General features: G+C 35.4%; 3 protein-coding genes across 3 annotated transcripts; 2 read left to right on the top strand and 1 right to left on the bottom strand.

Moving 5' to 3' along the window:
* Positions 1–1,565: 1,565 nt before the first annotated feature.
* LOC132184709 (patatin-like protein 2) lies at positions 1,566–3,880 on the top strand. The gene is made up of 7 exons (XM_059598436.2): positions 1,566–1,952; positions 2,095–2,276; positions 2,373–2,562; positions 2,688–2,852; positions 2,955–3,257; positions 3,378–3,550; positions 3,654–3,880. The coding sequence occupies exons 1-7, from the start codon at positions 1,821–1,823 to the stop codon at positions 3,739–3,741; spliced, it is 1,233 nt and encodes a 410-aa protein (XP_059454419.1). The 5' UTR covers positions 1,566–1,820; the 3' UTR covers positions 3,742–3,880.
* A 4,082-nt stretch (positions 3,881–7,962) lies between these two features.
* LOC132184710 (patatin-like protein 2) lies at positions 7,963–10,254 on the top strand. The gene is made up of 7 exons (XM_059598437.2): positions 7,963–8,333; positions 8,497–8,675; positions 8,775–8,964; positions 9,102–9,266; positions 9,356–9,658; positions 9,766–9,938; positions 10,042–10,254. The coding sequence occupies exons 1-7, from the start codon at positions 8,202–8,204 to the stop codon at positions 10,127–10,129; spliced, it is 1,230 nt and encodes a 409-aa protein (XP_059454420.2). The 5' UTR covers positions 7,963–8,201; the 3' UTR covers positions 10,130–10,254.
* Positions 10,255–12,935: 2,681 nt separating this feature from the next.
* Positions 12,936–15,381, bottom strand: LOC132184708 (patatin-like protein 2). The gene is made up of 7 exons (XM_059598435.2): positions 14,982–15,381; positions 14,672–14,853; positions 14,362–14,551; positions 14,051–14,215; positions 13,626–13,928; positions 13,331–13,503; positions 12,936–13,236 (listed from the first exon to the last, which is right to left on the bottom strand). Exons 1-7 carry the CDS (start codon positions 15,111–15,113, stop codon positions 13,140–13,142), a joined length of 1,242 nt encoding a protein of 413 aa, XP_059454418.2. The 5' UTR covers positions 15,114–15,381; the 3' UTR covers positions 12,936–13,139.
* Positions 15,382–15,878: the final 497 nt, after the last annotated feature.

Here is a 15,878-nt window from a genome sequence, read left to right as displayed (position 1 = left end):
AGTCTCAGTCGAAGAATTGGTCAATTCTCTTCAACCCAGGTTTTGCATCACACGTCTCATTTAAACAAAGATATTATTTCATACGAACAAGGTGTTGCATCATAAAAAAAACCCAAGGCATTAGATCGATGTCTTGATCAGATCTTGTTCAAACTAGGGTTATCGCAAGTCTCATTTGAACGAGAACACAAGTGATCATTTTTTAGTGGGTACTTACGATCACTCTTTTCTCTATATAAGCTTAATAACGATGGCTTAAGCCGAAGTTTGTGTTGTAGTTTAAAAAATATTCAATTAGAACTCCTTAAGATTGAGTTTTCTTTTATTTTCTCTCAATTTCTTGATCTTTTTTATTTTGAAAAGATTACTGAATCTTATATTTGTTTAATTTACGATCCACTTAGCCCACCCTGCATCACTACCGTTGGTATGGGTGCATGCACTTACAATCAAGAAGTTGTTAATTATTCAGTCTGTGCAGTGGAAATTTTGCAGTCGACTACTTTTCCTTAATAGGTTCACTTTATTGGCCGCCACTTCTGTTCATTTGCCTGATTATTACTATAATCATTTAATTCTTCTTCTTCTTAAAGTTATAATTAAGTTCTATCAGGAAAAATATCATCTTTCATGCTTGATATTTTCCCTTCTCTGAACATAAATCTTCTTCCTACCTTGCTGTGGTAAAAGGTCAGTGAACACTAGACTGAAAACTAAAGTGGTAATATAAATAGTACGTAATATACACATAAGGCAGTTTATTAGTCATGATTAACACAGAAAATTGTAAACAGGTGGGTGCATGCTAAATATGTTCCTATCAAGAAAATCCTCAAATACTGTTCATGCTAGCTGCAGCTCTGTCAATATATATGATTCCCTACAGGCTACTTAATTGGTTCCTATATTCAATCAAACCTGTTGAGAATGAGAACCATATTGCATTTGCAAATGTTACAGATCCACTGTATCGGTAGTTTAACATGATCTAAAGTCGAAATCCATACGACCAATAGAATGAATATATATATATATTCACATTTTCTGGATGCATTGCATATTGAAACATGTATATCTATCATGTTAAAGCTTATGCAGGTGAAATTGAACCGTACACCTTTGTTGAATTCTTGATTTCTAGGAAGCTCTCCTTACTTTTGCATACATAATTCCCTTGGCAATATCCTTCCCTAATTGACTTTTCAACGTTATCATCGTCTTTCATCAGCTAGCTACATGAGGTGCCGTCTTGAAGGTGGCATCCATTGTATGCATCCAGAGGGAAAAAAGAAAGGTTGATAATAATAATAAATGAAACAATATTAGCCAATTGAGATAGGGATTAACTTTAGGGTTAGGCCTAGTGCCACCATGGTTTGAGTTACTCGTGCTTACCTACAATTCTTCTGAAGAACAAGTCTCACCTACAATTCTCAGTTACTGTGGCCCTAGCCTTTTGGGACCATTCTGTTAAAAAAATAAGAGGCATATGAACTTTTCATTAGTTGTTCCCTTTATTGATAACCTCAAGTAGTCCAAAATTCAACAATAACACAAGAGAGAGTACAAATTGGGTCAAAATTGAAACACACTTATCATCATCATATCTAGTGACTTTTCTTCGGGGTGTGATCCAATCCAACAACGACGCGGTTCATGAATTGAATGGTTGAATTGAGAAGATTCATGAGGAGCCTATATATATATATATATACCCATATATACTTCTCTCAAAGGGAATATCAAGATCACAACTTCATTTTTCTGCTAGCCTCTTCAAAAGTTCTGAGTTTCTCTCATCTTCAACATCCCAATCCCTAATGGCAGCAACAGACGTCCCCCTCCAGCCTCCAACTTATGGAAACTTCATCTCCGTTCTCAGCATTGATGGCGGTGGAATAAGAGGGCTTATCCCAGGAACTATCCTTAATTTCTTAGAATCTGAGCTCCAGGTATATCACGTTTCAATTTCATGCATGCAAGCTACATGTTTGCTGCAGATTTTGTAAAAAGATCTTTCATTCTATTGTGGCCGGGGTCCAGTATGTAATGTTTCAAGTACTTACTCTAGAATATTGTTTATGCATGGTACAGAAGCTGGATGGTGAAGATGCAAGGATCGCAGATTATTTTGATGTGATTGCAGGAACAAGCACAGGAGGTCTTGTAACTGCCATGCTAACTGCCCCAGATGAGAACAACCGACCTCTCTTTGCCGCCAAGGATATCAAGGACTTCTACCTAAACCACTGCCCTAAAATCTTCCCGCAAAACGGGTAAATTCAAAGTTCCAATAGATCTGAATTTCATTATTATTATTTTTTTTTTCAGTTATTAATTAACATGACAACATTATTTTTGTCAAATTGCAGTGCTCCATTATTTCCATATGCTACAAAAATTGTGAACGCTCTCTCCGGACCAAAGTATGATGGGGTGTATCTACATAACATTATTAGGGAAAAACTAGGAAGTATAAAATTGCACCAGACGTTGACTAATGTTGTCATCCCAACATTTGACATCTCCCGACTCCAGCCAACCATCTTTTCTAGCTATGAGGTTGGATATCTCATCTCTTCAAATTAGTAGATTTATTGATTAACTAACTTTGATCTTTGAAGGGATTGCAAATGATCATACTAAGAATCACTCGATCTGATTTTTGTTTTTGTTTCATGCACCAGGTAAAGAAAAATCCAAGCATGGATGCCTTACTCTCAGATATATGCATCGCAACCTCAGCTGCTCCAACTTATCTTCCAACTTATTACTTTGAAACCAAAGACGCCGGAGGAAAAGTACTCGGAAAATTTAACCTTACAGATGGTGGGGTTGCTGCTAATAATCCGGTATATATATATATATATATATATATCCTTCAAATTTCACATCAAATGTCTGACAAAACTTCTTCTTACTAAAATTGTATATATATATATGCGCCTTTCCAGGCCTTAGTTGCCATGGGTGAAGTGTCCAAGGAGATGATTAGAGGAAGTCCTGACTTCTTTCCTATAAAACCAATGGATTATGGACGATTTTTGGTAATATCATTGGGCACTGGCTCACACAAAGCTGAAGAAAAATACAAAGCGCCTGAGGCAGCTAAGTGGGGCGTATTGGATTGGTTAACTAAGGGTGGTTCCACTCCAATAATTGATGTATTTTCTGAAGCAAGTGCGGATATGGTGGATGTCCACCTCTCTGTCGTTTTTAAAGCCCTTCATAGTGAGAAAAGCTATCTGCGGATTCAGGTATATATATATATTGATCATGACGACTAGGATTTAATACGAAGTATATATATACATATGTTTTTCAGCCGGCTGTCGAGCTTTAACACAAATATGTTTGAATCAAATTAAATAATGCAGGACGATACATTAAACGGGATAATATCTTCTGTGGATGTAGCCACAACCGAGAATTTGGATGATCTTGTGGAAGCTGGCGAAGCACTGCTAAAGAAACCAGTCTCCAGGGTTAATTTGGATACAGGCATTTTTGAGGTTGCTAACCATGAAACTAATGAAGAGGCTCTCATAAGGTATCAAACTACTAAATTCTACAATTATTTTTTGTAAGGTTTCATTTTGATTATCAAATTAATATAATATTAATAGAAATATTTAATCATTACTTTCTTGCAGTTTTGCAAAACTACTTTCCCAAGAGAGGCACCTTCGCCATGCTAGGTCCCCCGTTGGACATGCTGCCCATCACATTCCAAAATATTGACGTTAACGTTATGTTTATCGATTTTGTATGTTAAGAAGTGTTGTAAGGTCGAGGTGAGACGTAGAAAAGTCCACCTCCTTATAAATTATTCGTTTTTCGTTTTAATTTCCCTGAATAAATTCCAAGTTAATTCCGAGAATTTTTTTTTTTTTTACGTCGTTTAATTTCCTTATTTCAAATTGGAAAATTGGATGAAATATGGAAATTGTGTAGAGACGCCGCCACAAAACGTGAGGGTGAGGAAATCTCCAATATTAATTAATGCAAAATGGTTAAGGTCAAATTTCCACTGGCGAGAGTAAGAAAACAAAGTTGTAGTGTTGACTAGTTCCCTCGATATCACTATTGATGACTGTCAGAATTATTCGCCAAAAAATCGAATTGATGCAGATATTCTTGATGGTAACTCCATCATTAAGTTAATTGATGGTAAGATAATGAGCGAGCTGTCAACTTTAAAAAGCTCTTTCCAAAGTTGTTGAGAACGTTAGTCAATGGGCCACGTACGATAAAGAACGGTTCATTATGAAACAAGTTGTTGGGAACATTAAATGGTTTTTTTGACTTTGTCAAATGGAAATGTCACATACATTTACGAAATTCTCTCAATTTTAAAAGGGACCCAAAAACATCCAGTTAAGGGCTTCGGTTTTTCTACAAAAATCCAAGACAAAAAAGAAAACACCTCACTCTCTTAATTAACAACAAAGGAAAACTTACACATGTTAATTTTCCATTAGACAAACTTTAGAGATATGGTTCCCTTCAAATCCTCCATCCCCACATCTGGAGAGAGTGACAAAAAAAAAAAAAAAATGGGTTAAGAAGAGCTAGAAGGTTACTTGCTTTTTCTTCAAATGATATATTTTTTTGTTGTTTTCCTATTGCTTTGTCTTTTTCTTTGGGTGTCTCTTCCTATTCCTTTGAAGTTGCATGCACCTATCCAAATCTTTTGTTTCATTTTTCTTTGTTTATCTTTTTCTATTTCTCAACTTTTCCATCGATCATTAACGTCTCTTGGCTTTTGAGTTTATTGTGCGCAGAATTAACGTCTACAGAGTTAAACATTTTATTATTTTATTTATTTATTTTATTAAGAGAGTGACGTATCTTCTTTTTATTCTTGGATTTCTATAGAGAAATCTATGCCCTTAACTGGATATTCTCGAATCCTTTTTCTATGTACGTGGCCAAAAGAAATTTATTATATATATATATATATATATATAATTGTAATTATAAAAATGAAAAGGCATTTTACTCCTTAAGGATGTTTTTTTTTTTCAAAAGGAGTCAATGGTTTTTTAGTAACTAGCATTATGTCCTTAATTTCTCTTGTTCTTTCTTTCATATATGGTGCCATACCCTGTCAGTTGATCTTCCGTCCTTGTTAATAATAATTATATTTGGACCAAAACTAAGACTAAAAAATACATTAGGTTTTTATATTTTTCTTTAAAATATAAAAAACCACAATCAAGTTTTTTAATTAACTTAAAAAATTATAATTTAGTCCTGTCAATTAATGTCTGATTAAAACTAACAACCATGCATATACCATATTAATTGTTTATGACACCATATGCATGCACGTTCAATCCCTGTCATTTGGAAACGTGTGTTTAATAAACCCTTTTAAGGATGTGTTTGGGAGTGCGTTTTTAAAAAAATAATCTGCGATTTTAAACTAAATTGTAATTTTAGGGTGTTTGGGATTGCAATTTTAAAAACGCAAAAAAATCTGCAATTTTCATAAGCTGATTAGATGTGTTTATTTGAAAAAATGCGAATTTTTTTAAAAAAAATCACGATTTCTATTAAAAAGATATTTGGTGCAATAGTTACATTTTTTTGAGCGAGAATTAAAAAAATACCAAGAATACTCATCTAAAATATATTAAAACCATTCTTTTCTCTTTTTATTTTCTTCATCCTCTTTGTCTCGTTCATCCTTTCTTCGCCCTGTAGTAGTGTGTATCGCTGTTGTCCATCTCTCCGCCCCTCTACCAGGTAATAATTTCACCTTAATATTTTATTTCTCTTCATATAATTCATTTGTTTTTGTAAAACTTTCCACTGTTTGATGTTTGGTGTTGTTTTATGTGGTTTGTATGTGTTAGTTCTTGTGTTGGCTTAATTCAGTTCCAAAATGCAGAGGCTACTGTTCATGGGCTCAAATACTGATATAGAATGCTCAGAATCCAATCTCCACCGTTCATAATGTAGATTCATATGTTATGAACGTCCTTGCAAAATTTCAGCTCAATCGAACCACAAACGCCCATCGATCATAGCTGTTGATCAAGACTGGACAACATTTCCACAATGCTGTTTCACCCATGTCCGGACATGCCTTCCCCGGGTCCGGACCTCATTTCCAGAAACTCAAATTTTGCTCCGCAAAGCCGTGTCCGGACAGCCCATTAACATGTCCGGACACCCCGTAAGTTTTAGGCCAAAAAATGTGATTTTAAGTGGGTTAGGTCTAGGGTTTTGTCGGGGGTATATATACATCATTATAGAAGAGAGAAGAACGAATTTTTACCCCCAAAAAGTTTGTCGGAGGCTGTGCTAAGAGAGATCATATGTGGTGAGCGTTAAATTAAATCACTTAGAGTTTTAATTATTTCTTTGATAAATCTATAGTTGAGAAGTCTATCGAAAGGGTCTAGTAAAGGAGAATCACGTTGAAGAAGATTGTGAGCAAGAAGACGAGTTGTAGGCTTATCGATCTTACAGAGCCAAGGTCTTGCAAAGGGTTGTAAGTGTTTCTAGTGTCTGTAATCTCTGGATAATATTTTGATAGTGATTTCCTGGGTTTGGCTGCCCCGGAGAGGTTTTACTTTTAGATCGGTTTCTAAAAGGTTTCCTCTTCGTAACCAAAATATTTGTGTCTGCCTCTTTATTGCTTTATATATTTTGGGTGATTGAATTATTTATTGCTTTATAGTATTAATTCCGCATAAATTGTGATAAATAAGTTTTTGGAGTTAGCATAGCGTTTTTCAGTATGATTACTATGCCTTTTTATATATGAGTTTATGATTACTGTGCTGTTGTTTTATGTAGTTTGTATGATTATTGTGCCTTTTTATATATGGTTTGTGTGTTTACTGTGCCTTAATAGGTTCACTTTATTGGCTGCCACTTCTGTTCATTTGCCTGATTATTACTATAATCATTTAATTCTTCTTCTTCTTCTTAAAGTTATAATTAATTAAGATCTATCAGGAAAAATATCATCTTTCATGCTTGATATTTTCCCTTCTCTAGCTGAACATAAATCTTCTTCCTACCTTGCTGTGGTAAAAGGTCAGTGAACACTAGACTGAACTAAAGTGGTAATATAATTAGTACGTAATATACACATAAGGCAGTTTGTTAGTCATGATTAACACAGAAAATTGTAAACAGGTGGGTGCATGCTAAATATGTTCCTATCAAGAAAATCCTCAAATACTGTTCATGCTAGCTGTTGCTCTGTCAATATATATGATTCCCCACAGGCTACTTAATTGGTTCCTATATTCAATCAAACCTGTTGAGAATGAGAACCATAATGCATTTGCAAATGTTACAGATCCACTGTATCGGTAGTTTAACATGATCTAAAGTCGAAATCCATACGACCAATAGAATGAATATTTATTTTATTTTATTTTTTCACATTTTCTGGATGCATTGCATATTGAAATATGTATATCAGTATATCTATCATGTTAAAGCTTATGCAGGTGAAATTGAACCGTACACCTTTGTTGAATTCTTGATTTCTAGGAAGCTCTCCTTACTTTTGCATACAGAATTCCCTTGGCAATATCCTTCCCTAATTGACTTTTCAACGTTATCATCGTCTTTCATCAGCTAGCTACATGAGGTACTGCCTTTTTCAAATCAAAGTTAACGTGCTAGAGTTAGTTTTTGAAGGTGGTATCCATTGTATGTATCCAGAGGGAAAAAAGAAAGGTTGAGAATGCCAATTGAGATAGGGATTAACTTTAGGGTTAGGCCTAGTGCCACCATGGTTTGAGTTACTCGTGCTTACCTACAATTCTTCTGAAGAACAAGTCTCACCTACAATTCTCAGTTACTGTGGCCCTAGCCTTTTGGGACCATTCTATAAAAAAAAAATAAGAGGCATATGAACTTTTCATTAGTTGTTCCCTTTATTGATAACCTCAAGTAGCCTAAAATTCAGCAATAATGCAAGAGAAAGTATAAATTGGGTCAAAATTGAAACACACTCGTCGTCATCTAATGACTTTTCTTCCGGGTGTACGTGATCCAATCCAACGACGATGCGGTTCATGAATTGAATGGTTGATTGAGAAGATTCATGAGGAGCCTATATATACCCATATATACTTCTCTCAAACGGAATATCAAGATCGCAACTTCATTTTTCAGCTAGTCTCTTCAAAAGTTCAGAGTTTCTCTCATCTTCAACATCCCAATCCCTAATGGCAGCAACAGACGTCCCCCTCCAGCCTCCAACTTATGGAAACTTCATCTCCGTTCTCAGCATTGATGGCGGTGGAATAAGAGGGCTTATCCCAGGAACTATCCTTAATTTCTTAGAATCTGAGCTCCAGGTATATCACGTTTCATGCATGCATGACAGCTACATATTGTATTAGCAGAATGGTTTTTAATTACTTTGCTTCAAATTTTATAAAAAAGAAATTCAACATATCTTTCATTCTAGTGGGGTCCAGCATGTAATGTTTCAAGGAATATTGTTTATGCATGGTACAGAAGCTGGATGGTGAAGATGCAAGGATCGCAGATTATTTTGATGTGATTGCAGGAACAAGTACAGGAGGTATTGTAACTGCCATGCTAACTGCCCCAGATGAGAACAACCGACCTCTCTTTGCCGCCAAGGATATCAAGGACTTCTACCTAAACCACTGCCCTAAAATCTTCCCGCAAGGGTAAATTCAAAGTTCCAATAGATCTGAATTTCATTATTATTTATTTATTTATTCTCAGTTATTAATTAACATGACAACATGATTTTTGTCAAATTGCAGTGCTCCATTATTTCCTTATGCTACAAAAATTATGAAAGCTCTTTCCGGACCAAAGTATGATGGGGTGCATCTACATAACATTATTAGGGAAAAACTAGGAAGTATAAAATTGCACCAGACGTTGACTAATGTTGTCATCCCAACATTTGACATCTCCCGACTCCAGCCAACCATCTTTTCTAGCTATGAGGTGGATATTAATTTCATCTCTTCAAATTAATAGATTTATTGATTAATTAACTTTGGGCTTTGAAGGGATTGTGCATGAAAATGATGATCATACTAAGAATCACTCGATCTGATTTTTGTTTTTGCTTCATGCACCAGGTAAAGAAAAACCCAAGCATGGATGCCTTACTCTCAGATATATGTATCTCAACCTCAGCTGCTCCAACTTATTTTCCAACTTATTACTTTGAAACCAAAGACGCCGAAGGGAAAGTACTCGGAAAATTTAACCTTACAGATGGTGGGGTTGCTGCTAATAATCCGGTATATATATATATATCCTTCAAATTTCACATCAAATGTCTGACAAAACTTCTTACTAAAATTGTATATATATAAATGCGCCTTTCCAGACCTTAGTTGCCATGGGTGAAGTGTCCAAGGAGATGATTAGAGGAAGTCCTGACTTCTTTCCTATAAAACCAATGGATTATGGACGATTTTTGGTAATATCATTGGGCACTGGCTCACACAAAGCTGAAGAAAAATACAATGCGCCTGAGGCAGCTAAGTGGGGCGTATTGGAGTGGTTAACTAACGGTGGTTCCACTCCAATAATTGATGTATATTCTGAAGCAAGTGCAGATATGGTGGATGTCCACCTCTCTGTTGTTTTTAAAGCCCTTCATGGTGAGAAAAGCTATCTGCGGATTCAGGTATATATATATTCATGACGACTAGGATTTACTACAAAGTATATATACATGTTTTTCGGCCGTCGAGCTTTAACACAAACATGTTTGAATCAAATTAAATAATGCAGGACGATACATTAAACGGGATAATATCTTCTATGGATATAGCCACGACCGAGAATTTGGATGATCTTGTGGAAGCTGGCGAAGCACTGCTAAAGAAACCAGTCTCCAGGGTTAATCTGGATACAGGCATCTTTGAGGTTGCTAACCATGAAACTAATGAAGAGGCTCTCACAAGGTATCAAACTATTAAATTCTACAATTATTTTTTGTAAGGTTTCATTTTGATTATCAAATTAATATAATATTAATAGAAATATTTAATCATTACTTTCTTGCAGGTTTGCAAAACTACTTTCCCAAGAGAGGCACCTTCGCCATGCTAGGTCCCCCGTTGGACATGTTGCCCATCACATTCCAAAATATTGACGTTAATCGATTGTGTATGTTAAGAAGTGTTGTAAGGTCGAGGTGAGACGTAGAAAAGTCCACCTCCTTATAAATCATTCGTTTTCCGTTTTAATTTCCTTGAATAAATTCCAAGTTCCGAGAAATTTTTGTTTTTTTACGTCGTTTAATTTCCTTATTTCAAATTGGAAAATTGGATGAAAGATGGAAATTGTGTAGAGACGCCGCCACAAAACGTGAGGGTGAGGAAATCTCCAATAATTAATGCAAAATGGTTAAGGTCAAATTTCCATGCACTTGCGTGAGTAAGAAAACAAAGTTGTAGTGTTGACTAGTTCCCTCGATATCACTATCGGTGACTGTCAGAATTCGCCAAAAAATCGAATTGATCAAGCAGATATTCTTGATGATAACTCCATCATTAAGTTAATCATTTTAATTTCTAGTAAGATAATGACCGAGCTGTCAACTTAAAAAAGCTCTTTCCAAAGTTGTTGAGAACATTAAGCCACGATTAAGAACGGTTCATTATGAAACAAGTTGTTGGGAACATTAAATGGTTTTTTCAACTTTGTCAAATGGAAATGTCACTTACATTTACATGGATCCGGATTCTCTCCGGTTTAAAAGGGACCAAAAAAATCCAATTAAGGGCTTCGTTTTTTCTACAAAAATCCAAGACAAAAAAGAAAACACTTCAATCTCTTAATTAAAACAAAAAAAAACAAAAACAAAAACAAAAACCTACACACATTAATTTTCCGTTAGACAAGCTTTAGAGATATGGTTCCTTTCAAATCCTCCATCCCCACATCTGCAGAGAGCGACAAACCGAAAAAGGTAAAGAAGAGCTTGAAGGTTACATTAAGTGAATGACAAAAACGTTCTTGCTTTTTTTCAAATGATATAATTTTTTTTTTTTGTTGTTTTTCTATTGCTTTGTCTTCTTCTTTGTGTGTCTCTTCCTATTCCTTTGAAGTTGCATGCACTATCCAAATCTTTTGTTTCATTTTTCTTTGTTTGTCTTTTCCTATTCCTCAACTTTTCCATCATGAACGTGTCTTGGCTTTTGAGCTTACCGTGCACAGAATTAACGTATGCAGAGTTAAACATTTTGTTATTTTATTTATTTATTTTATTAAGAGAGTGACATGTCTTCTTTTTATCTTTGAATTTCTATAGAGAAATTTATGCCCTTAACTGGATATTCTCGGATCCTTTTCCCATGTACGTGGCCAAAAAAATTATATATATATATATATATATATGCAATTGTAATTATAAAAATGAAAAGGCATTTTACTCCTTAAAACGTCAAAAGGAATCAATGGTTTTTTTAGTTACTAGCATTATGTCCTTAATTTCTCTAGTTCTTTCTATCATATATGGTGCCATACCCTGTCAGTTGATCTTCCGTCCTTGTTAATAATAATTATATTTGGACCAAAACTAAGTCTATAAAAAATACATTAGGTTTTTATATTTATCTTTAAAATATAAAAAAACCACAATCAAGTTTTTAATTAACTTAAAAAATTATAATTTAGTCCTGTTAATTAATGTCTGATTAAAACTAATAACCATATACCATATTAATTGTTTATGACACCATATGCACGTTCAATCCCTGTCATTTGGATCCTTTCCCCTCTCCCCCCTTGATTAAAAAAAAATCCTGTCATTTGGAAACGTGTGTTTGATAAACCTTTTTAAGAGGTGTTTTTCGTGTTTGAGTTGAAAAAATGTTTTGATGTAACATAAAAATGAAAAGAGTTTTGAGTTTTTTTTTTAGAGTATTTTGTGGTGAACGCTATTTGTTAGTGTTTTAATTTTTTTGGTAGAAAGGAAAAATGGAAGGGGTTGGTAAATCCGTTCGAAGTCCCTAGCTAGCAATTCCTAGATCATTGGGTAGAAAAGAAAAGGAAAACTTCACTAATACCTCTCTCCCCTCAAGTATCATGCATCATTTTTATAATCGTGCTTAGAACTTTTAATTTTTGCAATGTTAGTATCTCAAGATTTTTTTTCCTTTTAATATCACCACTTTTTTTTTTTTGGTTAAAATGCCCTCTTATAAAAATTATGATGACCCATAATCACCCTTTTTTTCGGGGGGGCATTTTTTTTTTTTTTTTTTAAAAAAAAGGTAAAATTAAAAAGAAAAGTTCTTGAGATACCGACGTCATAAAAACTAAAAAGTTCAAAGTTATAATTACCAAAAATACTAAACTAGACGATAAGCGAAGTTTTCGAAAAAAAAAGAAGAAGTTGCATTAAACTAGCTAGTAACGTAGAATAATTGGTAGCAGTCACAATCCAAGTTGACTAGTAGGAATCTTGCCTCTTCAAGGGAAGTCTTCTGGCACTCCAAAGTCAGATGGCAGGTTAGGTTGGGTTAAGTACGCAGCGTCTTTGAGTCAAGCCTCGTGCCGTTCCACGACCCAGCTCATGCCTAATGCACGCTTCTTCGAGTTTCTAATCATCGCTTTTGAGTCGATTATTGACGCAGTCACCATTGCAAACTTACAAACTAATTCAACCAATCATCTAATTCTGGGAATTAATGTAGCGCAAGACTTGACTTGAAAAGTCATAATGCATATTAGTCAACAGATGGAAGAACATAATTGGCAGATGATATCGTACGTGGACGTACATCTTTTAGCAGTGACGTGAACGTAATAGGCAGATGACGTCAGATCTCAGATATTGGGCCTGGACCCAAGTTGAGATTACGGGCCAAAGAGCGTACCATATATATGGGCCGAATTGATCAAGCCCAAACCACGGCCCCAATTAGGCCAGAAAAGCTAACGTGCTAGTACAATGAATACACAAAGAATTAGTTTGTTTTCTTGGGCATGCAGGGCTTACATTAATTCTCAATTACATAACCAGAAAAAGAAAAGGCTTAATTAATTACATCCGCACGTGCAAGTGTTATATCTTACGCGGAATTTATCCGAACAAATTGAAATGAATGATGAATGAATAAGGAGGTGGACTTTTCTGCATGCGTCCCACCTTTACCTCACAAATTGAGAATGTGATGGCCCTGATGAGCAGCATGTCCAATGGGGGACTTAGCATGGCGAAGATGCCTCTCTTGGGAAAGTAGTTTTGCAAACCTGCAAGAACGTAATGATTTCCATTATATTGATTTGATAATCAAAATGAAACTTTCCAAATTAAAAAGAATTGTAGAATTTAATAGTTTGATACCTTTTGAGAGCTTCTTCATTAGTTTCATGGTTAGCAATCTCACAAATGCCGGTCTCCAGATTCACCCTGGAGACTGGTTTCTTTAACAATGCTTCGCCAGCTTGCACAAGATCATCCAAATTCTTTGACGTAGCTACATCCACAGAGGATACTACCCCACTTAATGTATCGTCCTGCATTATTATTTTGATTCAAACATGTCTATATTAAAGACATGTATATGATAAACAAGAACTTTGACTTTTCTTAATTTGTATTAAACCTACTGTCATGAATACATGAGTGTGACAAATACCTGAATCCGTAAATAGCTTTTCTCACAATGAAGGGCTTGAAAAACAACAGAGAGGTGTAGATCGACCATATCTCCACTTGCTTGAGAAAATACATCAATTATTGGGGTGGAGCCACCCTTAGTTAACCAATCCAGTATGCCCCACTTAGCTGCCGTATGCGCATCGTATTTTTCTTCAACTTTGTGTGAGCCGGTTCCTAGCGATATTACCAGAAACCGGCCATAGTCCATCGGTTTTATAGGAAAAAAGTCCGGATTTCCTCTAATCATCTCCTTCGACAGTTCACCCATGGCAACTAAGGCCTTGAAAGGCGCATATATACAGTTTTAGTAAGATAAAATTAACGAATAAGTTGTCTTTATTATTAGGTATATCTATAGACTATATATGATGTGAAGTTTGAAGGATATATATATATATATACCGGATTATTAGCAGCAACCCCACCATCTGTAAGGTTAAATTCTCTAAGTACTTTCCCTTCTGCATCTTTGGTTTCAAAGTAATAAGTTGGAAGATAAGTTGGAGCAGCTGAGGTTGCGATGCATATATCTGAGAGTAAGGCGTCCATGCTTGGGTTTTTCTTTACCTGGTGCATGAAAAAAAAAAAAAATCAGATCGAGTGATTCTTAGTATGATCAATAACCCCAGTTAAAGTGGGAAAGAAAATTAATTAAAGTGGATGATCAATTTTAGAAATGAAATCTATTTAAAGAGACGAAATTAGGATCCAACCTCATAGCTAGAAAAGATGGTTGGCTGGAGTCGCTTGATGTCAAATGTTGGGATAACAACATTACTCACCGTCTGGTGCAATCTTATACTTCCTAGTTTTTCCCTAATAACGTTGTGTAGATACTTCCCATCATACTTCGGTCCGGAAAGAGATTTGATAATCTTTGTAACTATAGGAAATAATGGACAACTGCAATTTGACAAAAATGTTTTCATGTTAATAACTGAAAAAAAAAAGAAAAAAGAGAGAAAAAAAAAATTCATATTCTGGTTAATGAAATTCTGATCTAGTGGAACTTTGAATTTTTACTTGTTTTGCGGGAAGATTCTAGGGCAGTGGTTTAGGTAGAAGTCCTTGATATCCTTAGCGGCAAAGAGGGGTCGGTTGTTCTCATCTGGGGCAGTTAGCATGGCAGTTACAAGACCTCCTGTGCTTGTCCCTGCAATCACATCAAAATAATCTGCTATTCTTGCATCTTCACCATCCAGCTTCTGTACCATTCATAAATAAACTTGAAACATTACATGCTGAAGCTGAACCCACTAGAATGAGATATATTTTTACAAAACCTGCAGCAAACATGTAGCTTGCATGCATGAAACATTGAAACGTCATATACCTGAAGCTCAGATTCTAAGAAACTAAGGATAGTTCCTGGGATAAGCCCTCTTATTCCACCGCCATCAATGCTGAGAACGCTGATGTAGTTTCCAAAAGTTGGAGGCTGGAGGGGGACGTCTGTTGCTGCCATTAGGGATTGAGATGCAGATAATTAGTGAGTGGGAGGGGAGAGGTTTTGCTTGCCTTTGAGAGAAACTGTGAACTTTTTTTAAGAGCCTTAAAAATGAATTAGTTGTGAATCGTGATCTTGATCTTGATCTTCTCTTTGAGAGAAGTATGTTTATATGGGTAGATATATATAGGCTCCTCATTCTTCTCCGGAAAGAAAGTACTGAATAGATGAATGTGTTTCAATTAATATTGATCCAACTGGAAATTTTTTGGCATTTATGGTGAATTTGGACCACTGAGTCCCAACGAGCATCTTGCCCTGTCTTGGCACTAAATAAATGGACCCCTAGGCTACTAGTCTGATGACGCCAGTTTTAGAAAAGTCGTTGCAAAGAGTTAATGTGAGGATATGTATGTCTGTGCAAAACAATTTGCCACCTGTGGAATATTAATGGCTTTGCATTTATCGTCCTGATAATTAAGAATCCCACGTGCTACAGTACCTTTTTTTTTTTTTTTTTTTTTTTTTAATGGGAACCCAGTAAGAATTAAAACATAACATTTTGGTAGTTTTGCCTTTATCTGAGAAAATTCAATTTAAGAATTTTCTCATTTTGTGGTCCTTGGGGGCTTGGAGGGTCTGGATCATGTGTTGTGATTTTTTTGTCTGGCCGCCTTCTTAGTTGTGAGGCTGGTTTTTTTCTAGTTGATTGGCTGTTCCTGTTGGGTTTTGTTAGCTGGGGCATGCATTTTCCTTTATCTGAGAAAATTCAATTTAAGAATT

This window comes from Corylus avellana, chromosome 7 (assembly GCF_965113065.1).
Source record: "Corylus avellana chromosome 7, dhCorAvel1.hap1.2, whole genome shotgun sequence".
Lineage (NCBI taxonomy): Eukaryota > Viridiplantae > Streptophyta > Magnoliopsida > Fagales > Betulaceae > Corylus > Corylus avellana.
The sequence above is the reverse complement of the archived record's forward strand: the minus strand, read 5'-3'. Positions and strand labels throughout refer to the sequence as shown.